This window comes from Gadus chalcogrammus, chromosome 12, assembly GCF_026213295.1.
Source record: "Gadus chalcogrammus isolate NIFS_2021 chromosome 12, NIFS_Gcha_1.0, whole genome shotgun sequence".
Lineage (NCBI taxonomy): Eukaryota > Metazoa > Chordata > Actinopteri > Gadiformes > Gadidae > Gadus > Gadus chalcogrammus.
The window spans coordinates 12,644,277-12,657,895 of NC_079423.1; the positions used below are offsets into that span (position 1 = coordinate 12,644,277).

The following is a 13,619-nucleotide window of genomic DNA, read 5'->3' on the forward strand; positions in this document are numbered from 1 at the left end:
ACTCTGTGCAAAAAGAATATCCTTGTTAATCCTGATTTAAAAAATATATAATAATCAACTTGTACACTTGTACTGTTTCACCCTGAATAAACTTTGCTGAACGAAAAACTATTTTAGCAGTGTCGGTCAGGGGGGAACTTGGCATAGATAATAGACCCTTGTTGACAGTGGCGTCCCTGTTGGACCGACCGAGGTGTAGCACATAACACTAATTAGGAGTCTGCTCCATTCATGTATCCCAGTGCCCCAGCACCGCCACGACTCATGACGGAACGCCACACGGTGACCCTCCCCACCCCCCGCTTGTGCTCCGACACATATAAACGAACAGACCTGATGTGCGTGCAGGCTACGTCCTCTGTGGTTAACGGTCCACTGACCCCATAGACGAGAATTGATGCAGACACGGCATGGAAGCAAGAGTAAAGAGATTGTATCAAGTCTTGCTGCAGCTTTAAAGATGCCTCTACGTTATTCCAGTCCAAAACAGAAACGTGCACTGGCTTGAGATTGAAGTTGTTGTTGTAATCATGATGCGCTTGACACTGTTTAGTGTCATGTGTGCTAACATGGAAAGGGACATTATTAATGCAGTGTCCCAATATACCTCATTAGACATTTGTAAAGGTAGCAGGTTATTTTCCCTCGAAGAGGTTCCTTGCTGCTCATACTGTGCCATCATAGAGTGGTATTAGACTGGCTCCGCTTACTTACACATGGCTAGTTCAGGGGTGGGTGCGCAGGTGGTTTTCGTGAGTCTATTAGCAGTCTTATTTCCCCCTGGGGAAGTTTCCTTTTACCATCCAGTGACCATTTTAAATGCAGCCCTGTAATCTTTCAGACTGAAAACAAGGTGTTCTATTGTTTAGTTTTTTTTACCATCAACGTTCTTTGGGCAATCTTGAGAATTGAGAATTATAATGGATGTGACGTCTTTTTTTTTAATGAATTCAAGAAGAATGTAGGTTTATTTTTCATGGGCACGTCGTAAAGCGCCTCAGGTAAAGCGATAGGGAATATTTTCTGGGAAGGAATCCAGTTGTGATTCTGTTGATGGTTTCCGGTGTTCCGACTGGTACAGAAAGAAACAAGGTTATGCGTTTTAAAGCTGTGGTGTAGACTTGGCCGTAAGCCTTAGCTCTTGGAGTGTGGTGGGAGCCATATTCTTGGAGTTGGGGTTAAGGTTCGGAGTTACGGTTCTTACTTTAGGTTAGTGGGTTAAGATTTAGGGTTCTTGTGTAAGGGTTAAGTTTGGTGGCTTAGCAGTTGCGTTTAAGGTCTATGGGTTAGGAGTTAGGGATCTTAAGCTAGGGTTAAGGTTAGTAAAAATAGCAAAAAAAAACTACAACATTTTTACTATTTAGGTTTGCATTGAATAACAAAAAAAATGGAAAGCCTAACCTTCAAACATAAACTATATATAGTACTCAAGGCTGTTCTCAGGTGCTTCACAGGAAGCCCTGCCGCTGCACCCAGCCTCACGGTGTGACACTGTACCTCTTCAAACGACCACGAACGTCATTGTGTAGCGACGCTCCTCCGTCCGCACAGTGCTGTGCAACACCACATCTCCGGCCGATGTACTTGTGTGTCTGCCTCAGCTGGCTCACCATAGAGTCTTTATAGTGTCATCCTCATTAAAGAACTAAGTTTCAATCTTGTTTTTTTTTTTTTATCTCAATTTATATTTATATAAGATGCCCCCCCACCCTGGAAAACAAAATGGGGGCAAAAAAGCACTTGAGTTGTCCAATTGACCTGATGCCACGTCATTGTTGATCTACCTGTTGTAGGGCAAGGACTCTAGGGCTGCAGATAAGACTGTGGCCATGGTCCTGAAGGAGATACCGAGTAAGGCGTCCTCTGAAGGGAAGCCCCTCCTCCCGGTGACTACGAAGGTGGGCAGAACCCCTCAGAACACCCCCCCGCCCCGTCCCCTCCTCCTCCTCTTCCCCCCCTTCCCCTGAACCCCCCCCCCCCTCCTCCCCCATCCCTGGAAGTTCCTCCTTTCATTGGTCCTAATGAAACGGCCTTGAGCTTCCTATATTTATTATATCATCACACACTATGCTGTCTACTAACAACTCTTATCAGCTTTGCTAGCTGTCGCCCCTGGGGGTGGGTCTGTTGACTTCAATATCTTTATCACACGGGTGTACATCTATATGCTATGGGGTAAGTGCTTCCGCACTTAATCGTTTTGTACATTCATTTAAAAACATGAACACAGTTTTACGGGAAAGGGGTTAAATTGTCTTTTAGTTTCTGAAACAAGTGGTCTTGAACCTTTTAGAAAGAATTGATGAGTTTGATATTGTCACAAAGCAATTACGGTAGTTGAACTCACCTTTTCAACCAAACACTAACAGTGCATTTAGTTATTACTGAAACTCCCAGAGGCTTGTCTGTAATTTTCTGCCATGTCCCTTTCGCCCATTTTCTAATTAGGTTAGACGCACTTTGTGAACTTACTTTAACCTCATGAGCAGCCTCATCTTAGAAGGAAAATGTAACTTATAAAATGAAACATAATTTGGTATCTTCCTATAGTTGTCTGTACACTTTAACTGTTCCCGTAGTTCCTGTAGTAGATTTACCGGTATCTTGCTGTGCTTTAAGGTTTCCATTTTTTGTTGAAAGTAGGGGTAAAGCAAAGGCCATGCAATGCTGTTGTGCTCATGTGCTTGATTGCTTTTGCGTGTGTGTGTGTGTGTGTGTGTGTGTGTGTGTGTGTGTGTGTGTGTGTGTGTGTGTGTGTGTGTGTGTGTGTGTGTGTGTGTGTGTGTGTGTGCACGTACGTGAGGCGTGCGGTCGTGCGTGCCTGTGTGCGTGCCTGCCTCCGTGCGTGCGTTGGATTGCGCTGTGCCATTTATGTCCTTTACGCCGTCGTTTTTATAATTGATGCGATTGATTGTTCTTGTTTCTCATCTTTTATCTGCTTGTGTGCAGCTTAGTTTCTGCAGCATGTTTTCTAAATCGCAATGATATGGTAAACAGCCGACAATCATTCAATCCCTCTAGCTAAAACCCTGTTTTGCCCTCTAACACACGCAATGCCCGTTGTCACACAAATCTTAACCAATGAAGAACATGAGGCCCTTTGAAGGATGGCAGGTTAAGAACGCAAATACGCCTTGCCTTGTTGGTGGAGCAGCTCATTGAATACATTGCATAAAGGCCAAGGGTTGTATTGCCTCCGTAGACTGCGGGATAAGCTGCAATCCCTCAACATAGTCAGTGGAAAAAGAGTGACATGACAGCCACATAATGCTCACTCCAGCTCCCAGGGACTCTGCCATTCGACCACGGACCATGTCAAAACCTAAAGGTGTGTTTCACGCACTAGCACCTCTGCGGCCGCTCCGTCCCCATAGAGTTACATCGATCGATAACAGCGTGACTCTGGCTCAATACAGGCCCTGTTTTTAATGTTGCGACAATCTGCAAATAGCAATACTTTCGACCTTTCATTATTTGTAAAGTCAACAGGGGGACAGGGGGGCCGGGTGTGTGTGTGTGTGTGTGTGTGTGTGTGTGTGTGTGTGTGTGTGTGTGTGTGTGTGTGTGTGTGTGTGTGTGTGTCAACCCCCCCCCCCCCCCCTCCCCCCCTTCCCGTGGTGGTTTACTTTGAATTTTAAATGCACACTAATCCATGAGTAAATGCCCATCAACGTTGGATCCATTTATTTATTCTAATTTGACATTTGTTGATTAATTAACTAATACTCATCTGCATCATGATCTTGTCATGATGAAGGCAAATTCAAACTTCCGTCTCTTTGCTAATGTTTTCAAGAAATCATCTTTTAAATAATTTACATCATCAGCAAGACTTCCTTAAAAGTGACCTCATTGTGAAGTATTTCATTCATCAACAGACGAAATGAGAGTTGCATCCCATCCTTCACTCACTCTCTCACACACACACACAACGACACACAAAAACACACAGACACACATAAACACACAAACTTTCAGCAGCTGTTGCCTTTTTCATGCCTGAACCATTTGCCCAAAATACAAGTCTTAATTTGTAGAAGAGTTTAGCAGCCGTAATTAGTTCAATATGTTGTGTAGTTAAAACTGCCTCCTTTAAATGCGCCAAAGTTTATGATCCTATTCGCTTGCTCATGATGCTTTCATCCATCATCTGGCATAAGAAGTTTAAAATAAGATGTATTTAGCATGAATTAACCATCCTCATCTTCAACAATTATAGACATCCATCCACCGTCTATCCATTTCATCTTCCTGGGTGTATTGATAATGTGTGGTGGAAGGTAAGTGCTAAACGATTGAAGATGATCCACAAACATGAATTCACGAGTGCTTCACAGAAAGGTCTCAGGGTGGGATACTAATGCTGTCTTAACATCCCGGTAGAACAAGAAATAGTGTATTTTAGGTCTGCAATGCATGGTCGATATGATGTCACCGGAAGTCTTCATCTCTTTGTCGAGCAATGCATGCAGATGTTGTCAATCTGAATGCACACAGGTTTGCGTACCTTCCATGTGGCTTAGCTGAGATGTTTGAGCAATAATAATAAATAATAATAATAATTTTATTTAAAGGGCGCCTTTCAAGACACTCAAGGTCACCTTACAGAGCATAAAGTTATAAGACAGAGGTTAAACATGAAGAATTAATAACACTCAAAAGACGACTAAAGTGAAGGGGGGGACCTCACTAACCACCACCAATATGTAGCACCCACTTGGGTGATGCACGGCGACCAATCGACGCCCGAACGCTCACTACACACCAGCTTGAGGTGGAGAGTTAGGGATGAGGTGGAGAGTGAGGGAAAAGAACATTTAAACTATCGACAAATTCCCAGTAACAATCCGTCCAAGAAACATAGAAGACAGTGTGGGGAGACAGGACGGAGAGACTGTCAGGCGCTTGTTCACGGAGAATCATGCGGCCCGCATTATATAAGAAAGTTTCAAAGCTAAGACAAGAGGGAACGAGGGGGAAAAAAATTGTCAATACCCCAAACTATGCTCCTGTAAGGGGGGCACAGTGTAGGGATTAGCAAAAAAAAACACCTCAACACATAAGCATCACATGCAATAGGTGTTGACTCCCCATACAGATGATGGGTGGTTTTGCTGACGACTGCTCTTTGACTCAATGCACCTTCCGATCACACTCAAATTCCATGGCAGTGAACGTAAACAGGTGTTGGCTTGTCTTTTTAAACAAGCAGCAGAAAACAAAAAACCTTTGGCTGTTTGTAAGGGCGTGTCGGCATTAGGGAAAACCCTCCCCAATCACCACAACAGAGTAATCAGACCACAACCTTGGCACATATGATCAAGGCTTTGATGTTTGTTTTTTTGTTGTTGGATAAAACATAAAAATATCAAGGACAACCATCGTCTCATATCGCTAGCAAGAGGAGGCAATTATCCAGCAAGTGTAGCATAACAAAATGTAATTACGCGATCAAAATCCTAAATTTTCTGCTTTGATTTTATTCCTGTTAAGGTAAAGCATCACTAAACCCCCTCCACACACAAACACACACACACACACACACACACACACATACACACGCACACAAACACACACACACACAAACCTTAATCACCCACGCCCCTGGGAGTCTTACGTGTCAAACTGTTCCTCTGTTCTCCTGACAACTGCTTCCGAGGGCATCTCCAGGAGTCGTGCCCAGGTGGCACAATTAGCTGGAGTTTTCCTTTACATAATATTTTAGCTCCCCTCCCCACACACAATGGCAGGCAGCCCTTTATATTTTGGTAAACAATGTGGCAGGGAGATCTGCATAGGACAGGGTCATAATAAAAATGGTACGAAGGGGAAGCCCCACAGGGGACGAAAGCCTAACCTCAGCATGGAGTGAGTAATGAAAGGACACACTGCTCAGAATGCTCCCCTGGGTCGCTGCCCCCTCCAGTGAGCCTGTTAAAAACCCCAGCATGCTTTACCTGTTATTGCTGTCGGTGGACAGAACGGGTAACTCACTAGAGATAGTGGAGCTTGCTCGTCATGCAACTATACTTAATAATGTTAATAATAATAATGTACTTGTGTATAATAATATATACGAGCTCATTATTCTATGACATGCTCTGTGGAAATGTGCTTGGAAATGTGCTGACATGGGGTATGTCTTTCAGCTCTTTGGTCTTGGCAATAGCATGCCTGCCCACACATGAAGCCATGACCTTGTTTGGACAAATTAAGTGTTTTGTCATCCGTCTTCAAGGTTGTCTCTTGTCCATACCACTGGAGATTGGAGCTACATTCCTACCTTTGACATTTTACTACAGCGCTCTTCTACCCACTGACAGATATACAATTTTGTAACCATTATTCATGGAGCACAGGCGCGTTATTGACTGGGTTTTATGTGGTGAAGATATTCTTGCTCTTTTGCTTGTCCCCCCCGCCACTCAGTGCTCACTTGAAGTTCATGAAGAATTCGAAAGAGTGGTTAAAATAGCGGTGACTTTTTAAGATTTGCATACATATTTTATGTATTTATGAACTCTCAATTACCCAAAGAGGAATGCTAGCAATCTATTTATTTTGCTGGTCTTGTTGGCTTAACATTTCACTTCTTTAAAAATAAGATCAGAATCCCAGTGAAACTAATGGTCTCTATTGTATCCACCGGAAAAGCACAGCCACAGAAAAACGTGGTATGTGAAGCATTTATAAATAATGAGTTGGGTGGAATCATACTTTCCAATTAAAATGGCCCTTCCACATTCTGTTCTGGGACACATTCAGTCCTTAATATAATCCCAGTGAATATTTCCTATTGATGGTATCAGAGTTGTTTTACTTTACTATTTGTGTATAAACCTTATGTAATCAATGAAGCACAAGTTGGCAAGACCTGTGATATCAACAGTCTGGTAAGACTGCACTCATTCTGGTCGGTCGCAAGGACAACAGAGACATTGAGACAGCTAATCATCTCATAACTAAATATGTATCATACGACAACACAGTGTATGACAACACTGTCTCCTATTTTACAATGAGATGTCTAATGCTAAAACATTGAATTCTTTGAATGGTTGATTTTATACAAATATTTGTTCATGTCGTGCCTACTTTCAAATTAAACCAATGCCATAGGCGCGTTCAGCATGGTGGGTTTGGATATGCGGCATAAAGGCGAACCCTGTTCATTGCTCATGGTTTTTTATCCCCCCCAGAGCTCAATTATTCTTGCACTGTCAGCATTCTCCGGTCACAGCATGCCATGCCAGTACACAGAGTAGAGAAACATCATGTTTTGTTCCGTTTACACGAAAAGCTACCAACAGCCATTTTTAAACTCATATCCTTGATAGTATTGTACATAGTACAACTGACTGGATAATCCAAATGCGCATCCACAAGATTACTTAAAAGGCAGTGAAGCCATAGTCGTTTTTGATTGTTTTAACCGTGGTCAATATGTCCTATGAATGTCCACATAGTAAACTATTATATTTTGTCACTGGTACGTAAATATGACGTTATTAAGAGAAAAAAGGGGTAAAATCATAGGTTTTTGCCAATCGATCCCCTCTTCCTTTTGTGACATCAAATTGCCCTAAAGTATATTCTGGATTCTTGAAACTTACATAGATTGCTATATTAAAGGTTGGGTATGGGATTTGCGAAATGCCAGCAGATTTTGAAAATACACAACTCAAATGGTCCTACCCCCTCTCCTTCAACGCTGACTCTGACTCCACCCATTCCAAGTACATGGACACGCAATCATGCACGAGCGAACACAGATGCGCGAGAGCGAGTCATTTGCTAGTTAGCTAGCTCCAGTAGCTACCGCAGGATAACAACAAACAGAAGCTTGCTCTGGGTCACGAGGTTTGAGTACGTGCACGAAGGGGTCGCACGCGGGGCGCGGGGGAGGGGGAGTGCAGTACGACCGTTTGATTGACGTACTTACTGTCCAATGCAACTCGGTGGCTCTGGAAATCATTGGCTGGAGTTTTTCGAGCCCTGCCCGTTCCACAGATGGCTGACTTGTTTAATTATCATGTCAGTACTTCTAACTCAGTGGCTGTAAGTGGGTTATGATAAGGATTTCAAGTAATTTTGCAAAAATTGCCAAAAAAGCGAATTCCATACCCAACCTTTAACAATCATATTCGACGCATCAACAGATACAAAAAATAAAAGCGACAGTATAGCTTTTCGGACACTTATATTATAACGCCGTGGTGTGTGTCGCCTTGACGAGCTCCATCTGGGCAGCGGTTGATCTTGATGTCTGCGTCAGAGAGAGGGTCAGGTTTCGCGGACACTTTTGCGTACAGTGATACATGTGTGTTCATATATAGACAACATGGCTCATTATAACGCTCATACACAAAGAAGTATCACAAACGATGCCTCAAAAAGTATCACAAAGTTGGCTTGGGTCGTAACCATGGGGATAACACGCCCCCCTCCTTTCTAGACACCTAAACACATGGTTGAATCCTCCTAGTGTTCAAACCTGAGCTGGTAGTTGCATTATTAACATCATCATAACATCATCATTCAAAATGGATGAACATTTCCTCCATTCAAAATAAACATGTGAAAGATATTCCCTTTTTTCTTCTTGTGACGGGTGAATTAGGTAATTGTAATATAGTTCAGTTCAAACAGGCTGCCAATCCGGAAGTGTACAACATCAACATCTGTCTAAGTTTCACTCAGACCAGGAGATTGGCACATTGGCACATTACACTCCTTGGCATATTACATATCAGGCATAGGGCAGGTTCACAGCCCCTTTCCATCGGTAGTAATTAATGTTTTAGTAGCGTCATGAAAATTGTCCTTGCGTCATAATACCCCGACCGTGAGTAGAAAGGGCAAAGGTCACGTTTGCCGGCATATTGTCAGCACTACACAGGCCAACAATGATCGTAACAGAGTAGCCCAGGCAAGAGAAGCCTTAAAGCAAGCCCAACACACAAAGCATAAACTGGAAACAAGGGTGCCCAGAGCAAACTTTAAACAAATCCAAACGATTGGAGCCTTTTACAACCGATTTCTTAGCCTGTATAGCATGGTTATCTAGCTGATAAGCATTTGCACGGTTTGGAACATCAGATGGGAAATATTAGAGAACAACACCATCCATCAGTATCACCGGCACACCATATCTCATCTTCGATATCCGTCTGTTTACCACTTTGCATAATCACCTCTAACCCTGAAAATCCTCCCAATGTGTAGGGGACAGGGAGATGTAAACACACGCTAACACAGTGTCACACATTGACCACATTGTTGAGAGGCATATCGCTCGCGGATCCCTACAGCTATATAGGAAGACCGCCGTTGGGTTCAGATCCAGTCATTTTTCAGCTACCCCCTAACCAACAGATTATTACTTTCCGACTGAGGTTGGGAGCCTCTCAGAGATTGTGGTTACGTGCACTGGGTTCATTCTTATGGATTGAAGCGGCTGTACGCCTGTGAACAAGGTCTGCTGTGAACGACAGGCATCACCAACAAAATCGAATAACGATCCAAAACCATTCGGGAAGTACATCTGTCTGGTTGATGGCTGGGAAAAGTCTGCTTGTTCTATCTTCATGGCGCGTTTCTAAAATCCAATTTGAGAGAACATTCTTTAAATGAGGAAGAAGAACATAAAAAAAAAAACGTAATAATAATGCCTTGCCTTTAGGATATAATTTGCTAATTAAAATAAATATGACCTACTGAACTGGATTTAAAATATGTTCAGTTGTTAGTCGTCTGAGCGGCTTTAGCGGTGGGAGTCTGGCTTACTAAAGTTCACCTGAACAGCAGGGTGACTTCCCAACCCCTTTGTGACCTTCCATTCAGAGGACGGCTGTCAGACGACAGGGATCACCTAGGATGGAAGTTCACTACCCCCACAACCCCTGCGTGGATGTCAGTGGATTTCAGATCAACCTAACATATCGAGTCTGACTCGGTAACGACGATTTTGAATGTTGAATTAAAGTTTCCGAAGACATGCGGCTTCCATAGTATGCGAGAAGGCCGTGTTCCAATTATCACAAAGCAAATTGTCGGTTTGATCAATGTGCAAAGTTTTGATGAAATTGGGCTGCAGGACTGGCACCCGAAGAGTTTCATGTTTCTTTTCATGTTTATCAAAGGCTTGTAACGGCTAATCACACTCACACCTGGTGGTATAATATGTCACCCACCGGCCCGTTATTATCAGGAGGTGTAGCTTATGGGTAACTTTCGGCCTCATTTAAACTTTAAAATGGCAGCAGACAATCATACCCAGTTACGTGGTTTATTATGACAACCGATCGCAATCAAATCGATGTGATGGGCACACCACTCTACTGGGAACTTCAGCTGTGATGGAAGGATATCTGATTACATTATGTTCCTGGCCTGATTGGAGGACATGTCTCATGGAGTACTGTAGTTGAACAAGTCAAGAAGGAGTATTGCAGGGAAGAGACTTGAGCTGCCCATGAAGACGTCACTTATCACATCTCTTCATCTGCCCTTACGTTACGTCCAAAAATACTGATTTTATTCTACATTTTTTCCTCAAAACTAATAACCATTGCATTCATCCAAAATCTGGTCATCGACATTAATCATAGTCGACATTATTGTTAAAAATGCGTTATTTTTAATACTTCAATTAATGTCATTGGGTCAGAGAAGATCATTCAACAACCCTGAAGACCTTGAGGAGCACTGCTTATTTAACTTTACTACGGCACACCCCCCACCCCTACCCCGGTCCCCACCCCAGCATGACGTCAGGTCACCAGGTCAAGGTGCATGCAGGACTCTGATCCAATCCTCCTCTCTCTGCCTGTGATCCCCACAGCTGGTGAGCGAGCAACAGGAGAGCCGGCCACTACTCAGCCCCTCCATCGACGACTTCCTGTGCGAGACCAAGTGTGATGGCTCCCGCCCTCGCCCCGTCACGTCCAACACTGCTGGTAGGGTGCATCATCACCTTCACAAAGATCTCTCTCTCTCTCTCTCTCTCTCTCTCTCTCTCTCTCTCTCTCTCTCTCTCTCTCTCTCTCTCTCTCTCTCTCTCTCTCTCTCTCTCTCTCTCTCTCTCTCTCTCTCTCTCTCTCTCTCTCTCTCTCTCTCTCTCTCTCTAGGATGTCATACACTCCTATAGGTCATGGTTGGCCAATCAAACCCACGTATGGCTAAGAGTGTACGGCACAGGTTTTCATTGCATTTAAACCCGAGTAAAAAACATAATTAAAACACACTTCCTTTAAGGTTTGTTTGGAGTGAAAATGTGCAAACTAAACATAACAAATCTTAAAATCTTAAAAAACGACAAGAACGGGAGTCCAAAAGCTGATGGATGCCTTTTAATATAGTCGGAGACTGTACTGATTAAATACTGTATTAAAAAAAAACACACATTTGCCAGAAAAAATACTGTCTGAGCGATAGCTCTTTCCCAGGACAATGAACAGGCAGTAGTCCAATAAACAATGCCTAGGTATTGGCCAATCATCTATCCTATAATCATGGGGACCAGCTGTCATAGTGGCCGGGGTATTCAACTCCAAACAAAGGTATTGGGTTCCATCCCCATGTCCACAGTCTTCCTGCAAGGCATCAAAGTAACTTCACTTTGAGTGGCTTAGGATAAAATTGTCAAACCCCGGACAACCTCATCCCATGGCAACATCAATTCATTGAACCGCAACAGGTCCAGGCGTCATTTTCCTTTGTGTTGATTAGATCCGACGAGGGAGACATCACGGGAAACACCTTTTCAGTGTTTGTTAGTGAAGAAGCAGAGTCGAGGAAGGCTAAAGTTGGCAGCAGAGCAGCGTGAACATAAAGGTCATGCCCTTTGGAACAGAGACTGGGTTCATTCTCGCCACTTTGCTCACACGCCATTGAATTGTTTAATTGACCAAAGCAGAGCTCCTCCGGGGGGTTGCGTGGGTCTGACTGCCCCCCGGTCTGTAGGACGACCGCTTCGTCTTGTGGATGTCTGCTCAATGAGACATTCATAGGCCATGACAACTCCACTTTCCACGGGCCGATGTTTTTTGTTATTTTTCTTGAAATGACTAAACAAAGAAAATTTGTCGTTTCCTCCAAGGAAAGAGTGTGGATGACGGTCAAAGATAGCTCTTCTGAGTTTTAGCTTGTTCATAATGGCTTACAGAAATTTCATTGAGGTAACTATGACTCATCTGAATGAGTCATAGTTATCATATCAGTGAAAGCCCAGGTCAAACAATATCCTAGTCTTAAAGAAAGTGCATGTTTAAACCCAGATAGAATCTTGCATCCGTAACGTGACCGATTTATCAAGCATTTGAGAACTTTTCAAAACGTGAGTGGGATGCGATTCGATCAGTAAGAATTGGATGCCAGATAGTGGGAGTAGAACCGGCCTACTGCTTGTGTTCACAGTATGTCTGGCTCCAACAGTTTTCATATACGCTGAAACGTTATCCCCACCCACTTGAATTTGCAGGCACCAGCACAAGATAACAAACCGATCAAAACACAGTATGGAATTACTCAGAGTCGCTGCACCTTATTGCATGGAAAGAGGAGTGACAATACAAAATAATGCTGCTGCTGCTACTACTGCTACTCATAACAAAATGTACCAAAAATGTAAACATTCATATTCATTAATATAAAAACTATTCATATCGATCACATTCATTTTATTTTTATATGTATAATTTTGCATTAACATTTACATTCAGGGCATTTAGCAGACTTTTTTTATCGAAAGCGACTTACAATAAGTACATTTGTCATAAGAAAGTGAAACATTAAATTGCTGTCGGTACAATAAGGATGTTCATAGAACCAAGTGCAAAGCATTTAAAATCGCTAGGTTAACCCATTCCCCGTATTCAACATAGATAGCTAGGATAAGATGCTACATAACCAAGTACTATGACTAAGTACCACACACAATAAGTGCGTACATTACGTGGCAGGACGTACAGCATACAACAAGTAGGTGGCAAGGGACTTAAGACCTCTTTGCATAGCCAGCCCGGCTATGCAAAGTCTAGACGAACTCTGAACAGGTGAGTCTTGAGTCTTGATATCCACGACTTAGCATTCACACACGGGCCAGTGCTGAGGAAAAGCTGACCGAGTGCGATGCCCCCCCCCCCCCCCCCCCCCCCCCACCCAGTGCTGTCCTCAGCCCTGGACCTCCTGGACCTCAGCGAGCCGAGCGAGCAGAGGAACGGCCGGGACAAGAGGAGCCCCCTGGCGTCCCGCGGGGAGACCCCGAAAGGCGCCGCGCTCCGGAAGAGGACCGAGGAGACGGAGCTGATCCAGGTGGAGGTGGAGCACGCCGCCCTGACCACTCGCACGCCAGAGAGGCGCTCGCTGGATTCAGGCAGAGGTCGGTGCCCTCGGATTCGCCCCCCCCCCCCCCCCCTCGAGGTCAATGATGTCTGAGATCCTCAGTATAATCATCGATTCAATCTAAAAATGATTGCAGATTATTGGAGTTTAACTGAAAATCCGAAGGGGAATCGGTGCCGTGTTGAGTTTGCGCTGTGGCGACATGTAGGCGACCGCCAGAGTTCTCCACTGCACGTTCTATTGAGGATCACAAAAACCCAGGAGCCATCGAATCT

At 43.8% G+C, this 13,619-nt stretch overlaps 1 protein-coding gene across 1 annotated transcript in view; it reads left to right on the top strand.

Moving 5' to 3' along the window:
* The first annotated feature begins 1,799 nt into the window (after positions 1–1,799).
* The window catches only part of pex5la (peroxisomal biogenesis factor 5-like a), a 40,556-nt gene continuing 28,736 nt past the window's right edge, over positions 1,800–13,619 (top strand). The window contains exons 1-3 of the mRNA XM_056604411.1: positions 1,800–1,898; positions 10,844–10,958; positions 13,166–13,375. Of these exons, the coding sequence (XP_056460386.1) occupies positions 1,830–1,898; positions 10,844–10,958; positions 13,166–13,375 (394 nt within the window). The 5' untranslated portion in view covers positions 1,800–1,829. The remainder of the gene's footprint in view (positions 1,899–10,843; positions 10,959–13,165; positions 13,376–13,619) is intronic.